This window comes from Ruditapes philippinarum, unplaced genomic scaffold (assembly GCF_026571515.1).
Source record: "Ruditapes philippinarum isolate M1 unplaced genomic scaffold, ASM2657151v2 ctg3183_1_1_1_1, whole genome shotgun sequence".
NCBI classification, from domain to species: Eukaryota; Metazoa; Mollusca; class Bivalvia; order Venerida; family Veneridae; genus Ruditapes; species Ruditapes philippinarum.
The window spans coordinates 1-17,387 of record NW_026856612.1 but is presented as its reverse complement, the minus strand read 5'-3'; the positions used below and the strand labels follow the sequence as shown (position 1 = coordinate 17,387).

At 32.6% G+C, this 17,387-nt stretch overlaps 2 protein-coding genes across 2 annotated transcripts; one reads left to right on the top strand and one right to left on the bottom strand.

Moving 5' to 3' along the window:
* Positions 1 to 440: 440 nt before the first annotated feature.
* LOC132747132 (M-phase inducer phosphatase 1-like) lies at positions 441 to 5,276 on the bottom strand. The gene is made up of 8 exons (XM_060736453.1): positions 5,238 to 5,276; positions 4,604 to 4,756; positions 3,851 to 4,000; positions 2,955 to 3,107; positions 2,478 to 2,549; positions 2,004 to 2,134; positions 1,478 to 1,595; positions 441 to 707 (listed from the first exon to the last, which is right to left on the bottom strand). Exons 1-8 carry the CDS (start codon positions 5,274 to 5,276, stop codon positions 570 to 572), a joined length of 954 nt encoding a protein of 317 aa, XP_060592436.1. The 3' UTR covers positions 441 to 569.
* Positions 5,277 to 11,439: 6,163 nt separating this feature from the next.
* On the top strand, positions 11,440 to 15,962 carry LOC132747122 (M-phase inducer phosphatase 1-like). Its single transcript, XM_060736436.1, has 7 exons — positions 11,440 to 11,601; positions 12,043 to 12,192; positions 12,486 to 12,638; positions 14,048 to 14,146; positions 14,588 to 14,754; positions 15,105 to 15,222; positions 15,585 to 15,962. The coding sequence occupies exons 1-7, from the start codon at positions 11,458 to 11,460 to the stop codon at positions 15,720 to 15,722; spliced, it is 969 nt and encodes a 322-aa protein (XP_060592419.1). The 5' UTR covers positions 11,440 to 11,457; the 3' UTR covers positions 15,723 to 15,962.
* Positions 15,963 to 17,387: the final 1,425 nt, after the last annotated feature.

The window sequence follows — 17,387 nt, the reverse complement described above, 5'->3', positions numbered from 1 at the left end:
CACACTGACACTTCTGTAATAATGTAATATACGTTTTATTAAAGTCCTCATCGTTAACCTGAAGGCTTATAGCAATTTCTATTTTAGTTCTTTAACGTTCACCAGTATTCTCTCTCATTTTATTGTATTAACATTTATCAGTTATTAATATAACGTATATTTTTTACTCACTTTTTTGTGCAGTGTTTACTGTGAGCAATTATTGGACCATTCTTATGTTCACCAACAATTTTACTTTGGCATCAAAATGAGGGTGATTCAAAGATATTTTATACCAAGTGTAGGAAAAGAAAAAAAAGAAAACATTTAATGGAATACTTAATATTTATTCAAAAAATAATGAAATAAGAGGAATAGTGAAGATGAGATAGGAAAGAAAAGAAGAAATATCTTTAACATAACATTATCCGCACTAGAGTACAACAACAATACATCAACAGTCTTGTTTATCAACATTGTTTTTATTACACTCAGTCAGACTTTAATCACACAAAACACAAATATTGCACAGTTTTATCACAGATTTTCCTTGAACATTGTTTATTCACCGGAAGTAGGGTCATATAGCACTAAAAGCGAAGTGTGGTACGCATGAGTTGTGGTCTCTCACCGGCTGTCCATGATTTCGACTTTCCCCGGAAGTGACGTAAATCAGCAGAATGGTCCTTGTGCAACATAGGCTTGTATGTGTGCGGGAAACACTGTGTCTGTAAATAAAAATAAATGTTTAACTCATGTTTTTATATTATATTTCAACAAGTTTCAGTAAGGAATATACATATAGTTTCTTAAATATATGAATAAAGATTTTCTTAATTCTTAATTAGTGTAACAAATTGTAATCAAATTTATCTAAAAAAAATCTTATTACTCGAATTAAGTAAAAATTAAATGTCACTTCTGAGTGTTTGTTCTTTGCTTATTTGAAATCTCATCTATTTAATGAAATATTTTAAATGATTTCTACACAATTTTTCTACTGGTGCCACATGACGAATTTCGTACCGGGCCAAAAAACCTTTCTTTGTAGAGGCCGAATATAGGCTACTTCCCCAACCAAACTTGCCTCCTTTTCCCCCAGTTTGGTCCTCAATATTCCCCAGTCTTTTGAAATTTCCCATAGAATTTAGAACAAAATTAAAAATAAAGGTGTTGAATTATGGTCTTTTACTGCCTTATAAGTATTTCCCAGTGCTTTTTGCTTTTCTATTTTGAAGAACTAGTTTGTGTTAAATTTGAGACCCCTTTTCCCAAAGTATGCCAAAATCACGCATATTTTCCCCAAGAAAAAGGCTAAGGCCCATTGGCATTCCCCAAAAGTGGTGTTTTGGCCCTGCCAAAAATATGGCCGTTATCCACACTCGGTGCCTTAAAAGAGGTTTAGTAGGCCTACTATGCCGAAGAATGTTCCTCTCTTAGGTTTCATTGTGTTTTCATGTTCTAAATGCGTAAATATTTATAATAAGCATTAACTTACAATGAACTTGTAGAAGAACGCCTTGTAACCTCCCTCAAGAACGTAAACTTCCGGAAAGTTGAGACGTGGGTAGTGGTCTTTATTCATGGCGCGGTCCTCACTGCGTAAATGACGGTACCTGAAAAATGTAAAAGTAATGTCTGAATATGTTGAGGAACTGATTTTGAAAATAAAAACAACAAATAGTAAGTATTAAAATTTTACATAGCTGAATATTACTAAGTAAAAGGTATTGATAAAAGACCCTTTTTTATATTATACTTTTGACACATTTTCATCAGGTCGATGCTTTATTAGCTCGTATATTTTATATAACAGAGAGACTTTAAAATCGTCACTGTCAGCCTTTATAATATTAGAATCTTCGTCTCAGTAAGTCGCAAATGTGTTGCGCATTAATTTGACGATTTCGTAATATCTAGCTTAAATATCTTACATTTGCTTTAATAGTTAATAAAATAACAATAATTGATGTCTTTTATCTTTGCATGTTTTAAGTTAATTATTTTTGTTAGAAAACACTTACATTTTTGGGCCTCTTTCCGATGAGAACTCACAATGGAAGACGAGCACGTGCTTCTTAGAGGAAGTGAAAGAGTCACTATGACATAAGAGAAACTCTTGTATGGCAGCTTGTGTATACAAGTTAATAGCATCCTGAAAACAAATAGGTTAAAATAATGCGAGATTGTTTGGCAATTTGAAACGTTTTGAAAGTAAAAATAGTATAATTAGATGCTAATATTTATCAACAACTTGGCAACAGAAACGATGACATCTTCCTTAGATAAATAAAGATTGCAATAAAAATATTGTCTTCAAATTAGACAAAAAATAAAGATGTATTCCCAGTATGTGCGTCAATGAAACCGGGTAGGAATGTTCATGCACCAGTCAAATGCTTGTTTACATTTATCAATGAATTTGTCTTCTGCTACCAAAATGTATTATTCTAAAAGTTATATTAATTACCATAATGTGACCGCCTTCAAACTCATACGGGTATCTGCAGTCGATGAAAAGTCACGTGATCTATTTCATCGTCATAGCAACCACAAAGTACGTCATTCATCTAAAAAAGTTAAAAGTTTCATTAGTACACCAAAATAAATTAAGTTTGAATGATAGCGCTACACAAGAAAAGAATTAACTTTGAAACTAGAGTAATTGAATGAATTTAATCAATCGGACTTATGTACATGTATGTCAAAATTATAACTTAAATTTTCTGTTTAGTCCTAAAACTTTTGGTCGTCTGCTGTCGTTCGACATAAAGACTGTCTTTCAACACCAAGAGAAGTTTGTTTTCAGGCAAGCGTTTATGTTAAGAAGAAAAGCTGCCACTGTACGATAAATAACATCATAGAAGATCATACGAATCTCGGACACGTCTGAGATTTTATCATTTTACAATAATAATTACTTATACTTTTAATTCTAAAAAAATGTCAACTTGAATTTTATAATTTTCACTCACCGTTTCTGGGGAGATGGACTTCAAGCCACTGTGTTTACCGGCGATGGTCGGCAGGATATAGGGACTTGAACCGTCGGCAATTACGTCTTCGTCGGTAGACAGTCGGTGAACTACATCTTTAACGTCGACATTCTCTGACCGCGGAGAAAGCGCCTGAAAGTTTGAATAAATTTGATAACATTTTACATTTTTGTAGATTAATACGTACAAATGAGATCAATACAAAAGACATTAAATTTTCTATGATTCAGAATATTTTATTGGAATTAGATATAGATAAATTATTAAATTTAATGCAACATCAAACAATTCATAGAAAAACCTATTTTTTTCTTTCTTTTGTTTCATACGGGGAAGTCAAAGACCGGGCCCGCGAAGCGGGTCCGGGCTTTGGCTTGCCCGGCTATAGACTACACGTGAATATTTAAAAGAAAATCAAATAAAAAACAATTAAAAATATATAGATTTCTATACCTATCAATGAAATTTTCAGTGTCAGTTCTAGTCGGGCGCCGCCATTTACAATGTATGTCAATGATAATAGGCGGGGTATTCCGATAACGGAACAAATCTCAACTTTTCGGATTAGTAATAATCGTCGAGTGTTCCGAGTGAAAACGGAAGCGGTGTATGTAATATCGAATGACACCTTTAAGACGGAAAGAATGAAAGGATTTTTAACGACTTCCCCGTTCATAGGCTTTGCCTAATTTCATATTAGTTTGTTGAGACAAACAATTATGCCGGCAGAAAAAAAAATAGAACAACAGACATATTAAGGCCATATTTATTTTTATGGCTTTAACAGAACTAACTTGATGAATTTAATTATCATTCATTTTATTAATTTCTAAGTTGTTATTATACTAAAAAGAAAACATAAAAATATTATTCACCTCTAATGAAACGCTTTTAATCCCTGTTTCCGCCTCGCACAGCCTCTTTCCGGTTGGGGAATCGTCTGCTTCCTCTGCCAAACGCTTGCCTGCAAACAAGCTTCTCTTGACGTCGAACGAGAGAAAACGGCCAAATGGTTTGCGACAAACCTGAAAAATAGTAACACAATTTTAATATAATATTGATATTAAATTGAAACGAAACACATATGTGGAACACCTTCTTCGTTCAGAAAAGGGAAACCTGTATTTAATAATTGTTTAAAAGCAAAATGATTATCACATGTAGAGTACATTTGAATGTTATAAATGTATCAGAACGTATTTTGACGTCCACACAAAAAATTATTGGGCAAATTGGCCCAAAAGCAAACCATGGTTCAACTATATGGCCAATGAGTTCTGTTTTGTACACTGCATTAAAACTACAGATAGAAAGAAAACAAGAACAAAGTTTGAAATTTTTTAAAAGTAGCAATTTAACGACCTTCAGGCCTTAATTTTGTCAGTCTGATATCTGATTTGTTTTTCAGAATATTTATTGAAGAAAAAAGATACTTCCGTGCTGCTCCACAAATCTATCTAAATGTATAATTTTGTAATCTTTTTCCAACGGTCGATCATCTTTCAAAGTAATGTCTTGTTTTAGATAGTAGAAATATATTTAATTATAGTATCCATTGCAATGTAATAGTATAGAAATAAATATTTGTAAATATATAATATTCCTTGCAACAATTATAAAATGTTTACCTCTGTGAACGACATGTCCTGATCTTCACTTCCTGTCGTCGTCGGCGTCTCTACCGGGAACCAGTTATCACCCTTAAACGGAGGTGTCATCAGAGCGTCGATTTCGTCGACGTCGGCATCTTTTCCGGGTGTAAATCTTAACATCCTTGGTATCTGAAATAATGCATAAATATTCTATAAAAAATCATATTAAGTTATTTTCATGCATTACATATCTAGATTTGTCATAGAAATGTAAAAATTGATTTATTTAACCCGATAAAGAACGATACATTCACGCTAGAAACAATAAACTGGAAATGTTCTACTATTTTTTTTAAAAATCATAACATCTTTTCAAGTTTATGTTATGCAATGAATAATATAAGAAGAATCTTTCAGCAAACTCATAATTTATTTGATAGCAGAATGAAATCAACAAATGTCAAGTACAGAAACACGAATTGAAATACAACAGATAAGTAAAAGAGTTAAAAAAAACTTACTTTTAGTTCGGGTTGACTTCTATGTTCAGGTCTGCTGTTCCTTCTGAAATAATATCAGTTATTAGTTATTCCGTTCCGTTCTGTTCAATAATTCGGAAATAAGCATATCGCACGCTGATTGGATTATTTAAGAATTACCCATAAATCACCGCCCACTGTTTCAGGACACCATATTGATCATCTGCCATTTTCCAATTAACAGCTTGATCTCTCGATTATTTGACAATTAACAGTAATGATTATATAATCAATTATCACAGAGATACCGGCGAAAAATATATGTCTAAAGCTACTTTCTTAAAAATTACAATTTAAAATTGAAAAAGAAAGAGTGAAGAGAAGTAATTTTTAGAGTTTTATCATTTTAAATCCAATTAAAAGCGTAATAGAACTTTAGAAATGTTAGAAAATAAAAATCGTTTACAAAGTTAAAGCTTTAAATGATTATTCAATATTATTTAAACATTAAGTTAAACTTACGTGAAATGCAAAACCTTATCTTCGCAGTACTACTAAATGGCTATAAATATTGTTAGTATTTAATGCCAATAAAATATTCTGTTCTGTTCTGTATAGATTTTAGCGTAACATAAGAAGTTTACAAACAAATACCTTTGATAACTCGGATGTGTTTTTATTTTTTCTAAAAATGATTCTTGGATAAAAATGTCTGGGTGATGGGACAATTTTAGTGGGTTCCCTCTAAATTTGATGCATTTAATACTGATAATGGAATTACAATGTATTTCTAACCATTAAATACACACTAAATGTTCATTGTTACAAAGGAAATAAAGCACGTGAGAAGCACGAGGAAGTTGAGTAAATCTGCTCAGACTTTACTCTAAATTGTCAAGAAGCTTGGATGGCTTTAACGACGTTGATAGACAACTTTAAATCTTTTTATCATTCAAGTGTGTCAGTATATAAAAACAATAAGCATTGTATGAAACATTTTAAACATAAATCCGCGACTTGAAATATTTGTCCCAGCATAAATAGAGAAAAATGAATTCATCGAAAGTATACAATATTATCTTGAATCATAATCATAATGACGATGCTGATGATGATGACGATGATTACGACGACGACGACGACGACGACGACGGCGGTGATGATGATGATGATGATGATGGTGATGGTGATGGTGATGGTGATGGTGATGGTGATGGTGATGATGGTGATGGTGATGGTGATGGTGATGGTGATGGTGATGATGGTGATGGTGATGATGGTGATGATGGTGATGATGGTGATGGTGATGGTGATGGTGATGATGATGAGTACGCTGATATATCAGGATAGTATATACTGACAAGCTGATGGCGATTTAATTTATCAATTATACCAAAGTATTTTGAAAAGTGGACTTCTAATGCCGTGTCGGTGGCTTATCACCTAAATCTACATACAAATTTAAAGACATTTCCTGACACTTGTCATTTCACATATATAATACCCAAGACAGTATTGCATATTGCCATACCATTCTCACCTTAAAATCAATTTCCTGTGTGAACTGTATAGTATGAGAGGACGAATGTTCGCGGGACAAACGTCCGAGACGGCATGTGACCGGGGCGCAAATGTCCAGATACCGTATAGTACATATCAGATATCATGAAAAATGTCAGCACATGCACTTACTTCATTATAAAGACATAATCCACAGTTTTAAGTACGGCAGTTGAGAAATATGGAAACAACTTTGCAAAAGTCTTGCAACTGTTCAAATACATAAACTTTACGATCTAAGATCTAACACTAAAATGTAACCAAAAGAGACCTTCTAAGAGAAAATATAGCGGTCTATTCCTTAGATTTACATCATCAAACATTCCTTGTGCTTATTTTAATGTTGATATAAATAAACAATGAATGAATGAATGAATGAATGAATGAATGAATGAATGAATGAATGAATGAATGAATGAATGAATGAATGAATGAATGAATGAATGAATGAATGAATGAATGAATGAATGAATGAATGAATGAATGAATGAATGAATGAATGAATGAATGAATGAATGAATGAATGAATGAATGAATGAATGAATGAATGAATGAATGAATGAATGAATGAATGAATGAATGAATGAATGAATGAATGAATGAATGAATGAATGAATGAATGAATGAATGAATGAATGAATGAATGAATGAATGAATGAATGAATGAATGAATGAATGAATGAATGAATGAATGAATGAATGAATGAATGAATGAATGAATGAATGAATGAATGAATGAATGAATGAATGAATCCATTTTAAAAAAAAAAACATGACATGTCGAACGATACCCGCGGGTATTTTTATAAGACATCTCTACCTGCTTAGTTTCCGTTTTTCACGACTTTTAAGTAATTAACAATCAGACATTGTCAATTAATTCATTTTCAAAACCATCAATTAATTATTACACGTGTATTTATGTTTGATGATGTAAATCTAAGGACTAGACCGCTATATTTTCTCTTAGAAGGTCTCTTTTGGTCACCTATCTTTTGTTGATTATTTCCTTTATTCTTTTACAAACAAAAAAGTTTAAAAGGAACAAACTGATAATTGAGCACTTTTCTTACGTGCCACTCTGAAAAATAAAGTTTAGATTTTTACAAATTTTGACATTTTCAATTAAGAGTTTAGACAGTGTTCAACATTTAAAATAATTTACTACAAGTTGGCCCAACTATCTTCTTCTATATCACCTCGGATTATATCTAAAGTCATGAAGTAAGTGAATTACTTTTTATTCTATTTCATTTTTGTTTTAAAGGAACTCAACTTAGGTCCAAAGAACGATTTCAGTGAAAAGTGAAAAGTTTGTGATCCTTTTTTTTACAATTTAAATAAATATTCTGGAAAAACGAAATAAGGGAATGATCTGAAATTTTGCACACAAGGTATTGGTCAAGACCTACATCAAATGGAACATTAAAAATTTCGAAAAAACATTGCCAGTCCCGTCATGTCAAAAATTAAGTGGAGTCCCTTTAATTGGCTATGCTATTTCTGGTGTATTCTTCTGGTATTTACGTGATATAAAAACTATGAACAAAATTACTGTAAAAATGATGAAAAACCTTGGAATTACCCAAATCTAGTTTTGTTCACCTAATTTTCGTGAAAAATTGTTGTTTTGTGGCATTTTATATTTTTAAATAATCAATTCAAACATTTTCTTCAAACAGGAAGTATGATTCTAAGGTGAGAATAGTTTGACAATATGCAAGTTGTAAATAACGGAACCGGGAACCAGTATCAAATGTAAGTTGACAAGTGTCAGTGTATTTCAAGTGCAAAGAAATCCGGTATTTGTAGAACAAACTTGAATTCTCTGTTTATGATAAACATTTTTCTTTTTTTTTTTTAAACCTTAAATTCGTGTATTGGCTGAATGTAGCAGAAAGTAGTCCGGCAAAACGCCAGCGAAAATACGGAAATATGTTTCACTGGAATGAAAAATATTTTTTACAATGAAAATACGGAAAATGAAAATACGCATTTTATTTCATCAACATTTCTCAATATTTCATTTTTAAGTCTATAATAGATTCAAATATTCCTAATTTGCTTTTTCTATTCCACTGAAACATTATTGTACGTAAATTTATGTTTGAATATTCCATGCATATTGTTTTTTTACTGACACACTTGCGTGATAAAAAGGTTGTGTGAGGTTGATGAAGGCACCCCTATAAAAAAATGTTGAGCGTTCTTTGCGTAAGTTATTCTTTGCGGTAATTTGGCGCAGTCTCCGCCATGTTTTAAGTAGAAAGAATAAAGGCAATGAATTAAGAACATATTCTTTTCTTTTTAGACTCCGTATCATATCTTCAATTTGACCCGGCTAACATTTGGGGGCTCGTCCGGGATTATAATGGCATGTTTTCGTGATGTGGTGCGGCTCAAGAGAAAAAATTTTGGCCTTGATCCTATAGAACTGACAACTTAAGTGCAAGAAAGCAATTCACAAATGAAGATGAGATGTTAAACTTTGCTGAAGAGATGGCAGAATCAATTTTAAAAGAAGAAGAAGAAGATCAAATGGCTTTTCTTTTTGCTGATTTTGAACGGATGCTATTAGAATGCAAATCAGATGACAAGTCACACAAAAATTTTCCTAAATCAACAGAGAAGTACCATATGAAAACAAATCCGACACCAGTCATATGGAGTTCAGTAAGGCAGCAAGTGTCACCTAGCTTATTGACATATGATAAATTGGGACAGCCATCTTACCAAAAAGTGGTTAATTCACTGTGTTGGTTGTCACCATTAGGAAATTTTTTCTAAGCAATTTGATAAGAATATACAGTCACTTAAAGACATTTATTGATTATAGAAATAAGGCATGATGCTCAGGAACAAAGGGTTCGTCATTAAAGAGAACAGGTTGGCAATGGGTCAAAACTTCTATAACCAAAAGGGTATGACTTGAACAGACTGGCCATCTTTTCATTTCATGGGGTTTTTGGCGTGGTCAAACTGTTAAGTGTAATGGCGTTGGGTTTCCTGGGGAAGCGCTTAAGATAAGAATCAATAAATAATGAAGTGTCTTGTATAAATACTTGTGATCTTAGAGGTTGAAAAGAATGTTAGTCAATAGTGTCTCATTTGAGATCTGGGGAAATATTTTAAAGCTTATGTTTGAAATAAGTAAATTTTTGTGGTATTTTTCTATTTTTTTGTTTACTTGGTTTCTAGTCTTCATTTTATGATAGTTATATATTTTGTAAATTGTTTGTGAATCATTTGGGGTTTTAAGTGGTTAGTGATAACGGTTCATTTGATAGCAAATGTCGGGACGACATTTGGTTTACGGGGGGAGTGTGTGAGGTTGATGAAGGCACCCCTATAAAAAAATGTTGAGCGTTCTTTGCGTAAGTTATTCTTTGCGGTAATTTGGCGCAGTCTCCGCCATGTTTTAAGTAGAAAGAATAAAGGCAATGAATTAAGAACATATTCTTTTCTTTTTAGACTCCGTATCATATCTTCAATTTGACCCGGCTAACAGTTTAATAAACAACGTCGTTAAAGCCATCCAAACTTCTTGACAATTTAGAGTAAAGTCTGAGCAGATTTACTCAACTTCCTCGTGCTTCTCTCGTGCTTTATTTCTTATATGATAAAATACAATAAATGGTTAGACATACAATGTAATTCCATTATCAGTATTTGATCCATCAAATTTAGCGCGAACCCACTAAAATTGTCCCATCATCCAGACATTTTTATCTATCATCATTTTTAGGATTTTAGAACGCAACCGAGTAATTTTAAACAATATTTAGAAGAGATCGTGTCATTAACATTAACGGAATAAAACTGTTAAGAAATAGAAAATACTAACTCTGGGACTTTTTGACATTTTGATTTTCACGTGAGTTACAATATTCATTTTGTTTTGAAACGAATTTTAAATTTCCCTTTTTATTTTACTTTTTATCTCGTGAATTGATTTAAATTCTAACAATATATAGTTGATTGTTGTTAAAATTTTGATGTGAGTTTAAGCTGGGACCGAAAACAACGTCAATAAATATATTTTTGGGTCCAGGTTTTAAGTGTTCTTTTTGTTTTGAAACAAATTTAAAATTTCCTTTCATTTAAGTTTTTATACAGTGAATTGACTTTATATTTCATTTTTGACAATTACACGCTAATTGTTGTTGTTGTGGCCGCTGCTGCTGATGATGTCATATGTTTACATTTCAATTTCTTTACAAATTTATGTTAAATATTGTCGTTTAATGGTCAGTTTTAAAATATATATCTTATCTTCGTCGGTATCTCTTTGATTATTGATTATATAATCATTACTGTTTATTGTCAATTAATCGAGAGATCAAGCTGTTAATTGGAAAATGGCAGATGATCAATATGGTGTCCTGAAACAGTGGGCGGTGATTTATGGGTCTTTTAAACATCCAATCAGCGTGCGATATGCTAATTTCCTCAAAACTAATGTTTAATTATTCATTTCAGAAGGAAAAGTTGTGCTGACCATTCAACTGTACCCGAATCAAAGGTGGGTCTAATTTTTATTTATATAGCAATTTTCTTTTTCTTTATAAATTCTAATTATAGCATTTATGGCTTAATTTATTATTGAATACACATAAAAATACCTATAATGTGATAAAATATCTGAATTTGATAGATTCTAACAGGAATTATTTGCCTTAGTTAAACTGTACAGGATTGTACATGTATTTGTTTTACTTTTCTGTAGAAATACATTTCTCTGTAATTTCTCAAAAAGCTTAACATTTTTGTTGAATAGAAATTATGGAAAATATAATAACTTGATTTATTTATTTAAATACAATTCATCATCTTTTTCTTCAGATACCAAAGATGTTGAGATTTACTCCCGGAAAGAATGCCGACGCCGACGAAATCGACGCTCTGATGACACCTCCGTTTAAGGGTGATAACTGGTTCCCGGTAGAGACGCCGACGACGACAGGAAGTGAAGATCAGGACATGTCCTTCACAGAGGTAAACATTTTATTATTGTTGCCAGGATTATATTTACATCTATTTATGTTTCTACTTTTACACAGAAATTAATAATTATACTAACACGTAGAACGAGATCTGAATGGCCGTTTATAGAAAGAAATAACAGAAATACAAAAGTACAAGTTAGAAAGATGGAAGCTTCTGTTTTCTCCAAATTAATATAATTTTAGTTCCAATATTAGCAAGTTATTCGAAGAATATTTACCAAGCGTTATTACTAAATTAGACATAATATGGGTTCCAGTTTGTCGCTTTTTTATGTGCTTCTGTTCGGCAAATCGACATATTATCAAAATACGATCGAGTATGAAATAGCGCGTATGTTATGAATAAGCCAAAAATATCAACGCCTGATTCGTTCATTTTCAATTTAAATATAACTATATTGTATATTAAAACAATGCTTTGAATTGGCAGGTTTGTCGCAAACCTTTTGGCCGTTTTTTGTCGTTCGACGTCAAGAGAAGCTTGTTTGCAGGCAAGCGTTCGGCAGTGGAAGCAGACGATTCTCCAACCGGAAAGAGATTGCGCGAGGCAGAAACTGGGATTAGCAGTGTTTCATTAGAGGTGAATATTTATTTGTTTGTTTTTCTTACTTAGTATTAGCACTTAGATAATCCAACAAAAACACAACAACAACATTTTTTTATATAAATGTAATTTTAGTTACATTTTTCTATAGGTTAAAAGGAAATAATTATTTCTAGCTCTTACTTTCTGGATATACATAATTTCAACTGAAATTATGCATATAAAATCGCATTGTTTTTTTTTTGTTTATTTTAGTTTTGTTTATCATTATTATTTTATTTTCTACAAGTATTTCCCCTATTTATCAATTTTATTCTGTAATATTTCAGGCACTTTGTCCGCGGTCAGAGAATGTCGACATTAAAGATGTGGTTCACCGACTTTCTACCGACGAAGACGTTATTGCCGACGGTTCACGTCCCTATATCCTGCCGACCATCGCCGGTAAACACAGTGACTTGAAGTCCATCTCTCCAGAAACGGTGAGTGAAAATGATAAAATTCAAGAAAAAAATAAATCATGGTTTAATGGAATTTTATTATAAGAGAATTTGAAGTAAAGTGGTAACTTAACCATGTGTTAAGAATAGGATTCGTTCGTTCGTTCGACCAAAAACGACAAAGAGCCTTTTCATGTACAGTAAAGGTAATCGAAGCTACCGTTCAAGCCGTGTAGCACCGGCTTAAGCAGACTTCAACATTTAAACATAACAAGAAAAATATTACATACATTCGTATGTAATATAGGTACGATTGCATACTACTTTTTGTGAAGACTTTATGTTTGCTGAATTAAAGGTGTAATGTAAAATGAACAAACATGTCATGAGATATTTTATATCTTTAAACATTTTCATGGAATGTAATTAATGTATCATCATATTAAAGTTGCATGCCTTCAGATGAGAAAAATGATTTCAAGGAAATCAAAATATGGAAAGAAAATTCACGGTCAATTGACTGCTTTGAAGCATAATCATAAATTTGAGTCACAGATTTGAGATATGATTATTTATTCATATTAACAACATTATTGGTTATATATTGATAAAAAACCGAAAGACACAGTTTGTAAATATTTATTACAATAAAATATGAAAAAGGTATTTTCCATCCTATGCGACGCGCCGATGTTAGCTATAATTAAAATTCCCGCGCAAAGTCGCGGTGGTGCTTGGGATAATCACTTGATACTGTAAATGGCAGCCATTTTACGATACGAAAATGCCAGGCCCTCCTCGGACAGTTTATCCTGCCGAAGAGATATGAAAAAATACTTGCAATTCAAAGTTTGTTAATTACATAAAGATTATCGATTTACTCTTTGCACACTTTTTCTCTGCCTGATTGTAATAATATTGATGTGTTTTTATTGGCTTAAACCATCACGTTACCAATACACATGTAGGTGTGAACTAATTTCGTGTTCATTAAAATTATTCCGTTAATAGACATATAACAATCTTATTTTCAAATGAATTGATAAAACAACAATCACAGAAGCATTTAAGATAATAACAATCATTGGAACAAAATAAATGCATATAAATTGTAAGTTTGTGTATGACAACTCACCCCCTAAACAAAACATAATAGACTCAACCAAAACAAGCGCCTGCTTCTTCACCTAACTATGTAGTTGCATGACCATGATTAGCAATATAGCAAACCAAATCTAAGAGATAAACCTATTGTAAAAATAATACTATGACCACAGCAGATTTCGTACAGAAAATGGTGAAATTTTGACTCTAGAGACTTCTGCAACAAGTAACTTGTCGTATGCTATAAAATCTGGAATGATTCACTCTCCTTTCATGCACGATAATTTTGTATTCTATACCTGAAGCCAGATTAGTTATGTGGTCTTAATGAATTTCTACTTTTTCAGATGAATGACGTACTTTCGGGTTGCTATGACGACAAGATAGATCACGTGACTGTCATCGACTGCAGATACCCGTATGAGTTTGATGGTGGTCACATCAAAGTAATTGTAATTTTTATAAAATTCAATTGATATTGTGTATTTTGCTAGCAGACGACAAACTAATCCATGAAAATATAAGCATACATTTGTCTGGTACATGTACATTTAGTACCAGAAAAATTGACGCACATACTAGAAACACAACTTCTCTTGAACAGTTTACTTGAAGACAAGTTTTTCATTGTAAACAGAATGACTTGGTCTTTGAAAAACGGAAAACGGTATAAGCGTCGCCAAAAACTAAAGACACAAACATAAAAACACTCAGACAGTGTATGCTTAGTTAAGTGTTTCTTATCCTAATATGACGTCAATTATATACATGTACATTGCTTGTAACTGTAAGCAGGCTACTGTAGTTGTTTTTATTAACATAAATGTATATGAATACGTGTGATTAGTGATTTTCCAAACTCTAAATAGTTTCAATATGCCGAATAACCTCACATTAATTTTAACTTCTTTATTTGTTTTCAGGGTGCCATCAACTTGTATACACGGGCTGCCATACAAGAGTTTCTCTTACGTCACAGTGGCTCTTTCACTTCCTCTAAGAAGCACGTGCTCGTCTTCCATTGTGAGTTCTCATCGGAAAGAGGCCCTAAAATGTAAGTGTTTTCTAACAAATTTATTATGATCAAAACACACGAAGATCAACATCACCAATGACAACTTTTTACTTACATTTTACCAAATAATGTTTGAGATATATACAACATTAAGCGACACTGTAACAAATAGTCATTGAAGATATTAGACACGTTTGATACATTTGCTGTGCTTTAAATTGCCATACAACAACTCCTCTTAACTTTTATAGTATGATCTTTGATCATAATGAAAAAAACTTTTGTTTACTCTAGATTAAAAAAAATATCTTAACGCTTTTGTATAATGTTAAAATGTATTTTTTTTTGTTGTTTTTAATATTTAGAAAACAAATATCATGTTTTTTCAGGTATCGTCATTTACGCAGCGAGGACCGCGCCATGAATAAAGACCACTACCCACGTCTCAACTTTCCGGAAGTTTACGTTCTTGAGGGAGGTTACAAGGCGTTCTTCTACAAGTTCATGGTAATTTCTTGCTTCTTACAATTATTTATGCACGAAATCGCAACAATGTAAACTATAATAGAGCATCATGCATTTTAACTTCTTGGTGGCTTAGTAGCTCCGGTTTGTCTCTTTATACTTGGATCGAGTGTGAGGCCCATTTCTGGGGTAACGATCACAATTTTCTCACATGACACCCGTTGTAATTAAGCTCAATTTTAAAATAATTAATTACACAAAAGTAATAGATCTATGTGAATTACATACATCTGTATCTTAGGATATCTTTTTTTATTTTGAACCATCCCTTACTGAATCATGTGTAAATAAACTCATACAAACATCTATAAAATATGTATATTTTTTATTATTTCTATTTACAGACACAGTGTTTGCCGCAGACGTACAAGCCTATGTTACACAAGGACCATGCTGCTGATCTACGTCACTTCCGGGGAAAATCGAAGTCGTGGACAGCCGGTGAGAGACCACAACTCATGCGTACTACACTTCGCTTTTAGTGCTACATAACCTGACTTCCACTCAGATATAGATCTGGAGCAAATCTGTGACAAACTGTGCAATATTTGTGTTTTGTGTTAAGATTACGTCAGAATAAGTTAGTGAATAGACTGTGCATGTGAATAAACAAGACTGTTGATGTATATTTTGTATTTATCCTTTTCCTCTTGTCTTTCCTATTTCATCTTCTCTATTCCTCTTTTCTCATTGCTTGTATAGAATAAAGAACATTAAGTATATTGTTATATCGGTTTTGTTTTTCTTTCCCTTCAAGTTTATTTTGATGCCAAAGTAAAATTGAATGATCCAATAATTTCTCTCCTTTCATCATGATATGTAGACATTGAAAAAACGAACTGATTTCATTGAACCCCATTGATATCCAATGAGGTCAGATCTCGGGATGTTTCTGCAAAAAAATCGTCTCGGCCTAACGGCCACGACATTTTTTGCAGAAACATCCCTTAATGTCGCCCCAGCCAGTGTTATATCCTCGTAACTAACTCGTTTGATATACTATAACTATTACCTATGTCATTGTGATAAATATAACAGAGACTATTCTATAGAAATAGTCATCATTATTTGGGACAACAACAAAACAATATCATACTTTAACTAATTTTATTTTATAGTCATACATAGTGGCATATGTAATTTATCTCACTGAGTAATGTCTTAGTTTATCTATCTTTGGGATTTTATGGGCACGACTCCATTAATAAAAGCCAAAAGGTTTGGATACCGGGCATACAAAACCCTGTAGGGCATCCATAGCAAAGCAAACAAATGACACAAAATCAAAACAGCAATGGAACAAACTGTATAGCTTTTTGGAAGCAGTATGTTTAGAAATAATTGATCAAAGCAATACTAGTCTTTTCAATTCTTCATTCACAAAATAGTCAATTTTCACAAATGTATATGAGCAACAACACAGCATTGACCTGTTGCGCGAATTGGGGTTCTGGGCAAGCAGAAACCAGTATCGCCAGTATCACAAAACTGTCTATTCGCCGGCCGCCACTAGACTTCGGATGGTGACGGAGATTTCCCGTTTTCCAGTCGAAGGCTCCGCCAATAACATATATATTGGCTTCGCCAATATCATACTATTATTGGCTCCGGCGAATTGAATACTTGAAAAAAAAAATAGTCGTGCCAAAGCCCATTCTATGATTTATAATACAACACTGCCATGTAGGTAATTCAACTTAGCAAATAAAGCAGCATTCCACACAAATATGCATATACTGCGCTCATAAATCAAATATGACACTATCTGAAACACAATAATTTGGGTAGTAACCACCAAGATCTCGAGTTCAGTGTCATTTCTCCTGACATGAATTTAGCAAAAGCATTCAATTTAAACTGCTTCAAATATGTGCTAGGCTAAATGTATATACATTTGACGGTGCATTTTTTTCGAGATATTAATTTAGCAATAACGTTTAACTGCTTAAATATGTGCTAGATACATGTATACAATAAGTGCATTCAATCAACTGAACTATAAATTATGCATCAACACATCAACTTTTCAAATATACATTTCCTGAACACTCTATGCCATAGGTGTTCGGCGCGCTGATCGGCACCCACCCCACAACCTCCCACCCCCCAAAACCATGTAAACTGCAGTATTTTTCATTTGAAACATG

What these genes read in the sequence shown, in the direction of transcription:
- LOC132747132 (XM_060736453.1), bottom strand. Translation starts at nt 5,276, where the DNA reads ATGGCAGATGATCAATATGGTGTCCTGAAACAGTGGGCG. An exon ending in GTGTCCTGAAACAGTGGGCG is followed by an intron (nt 4,757 to 5,237) that starts GTGATTTATGGG and finishes GCATTATTTCAG; the next exon opens with ATACCAAGGATGTTAAGATT. An exon ending in TTAAAAGCGTTTCATTAGAG is followed by an intron (nt 3,108 to 3,850) that starts GTGAATAATATT and finishes TCAAACTTTCAG; the next exon opens with GCGCTTTCTCCGCGGTCAGA.
- LOC132747122 (XM_060736436.1), top strand. Translation starts at nt 11,458, where the DNA reads ATGTTGAGATTTACTCCCGGAAAGAATGCCGACGCCGACGAAATCGAC. An exon ending in TTAGCAGTGTTTCATTAGAG is followed by an intron (nt 12,193 to 12,485) that starts GTGAATATTTAT and finishes GTAATATTTCAG; the next exon opens with GCACTTTGTCCGCGGTCAGA. An exon ending in TTGATGGTGGTCACATCAAA is followed by an intron (nt 14,147 to 14,587) that starts GTAATTGTAATT and finishes TATGCCGAATAA; the next exon opens with CCTCACATTAATTTTAACTT.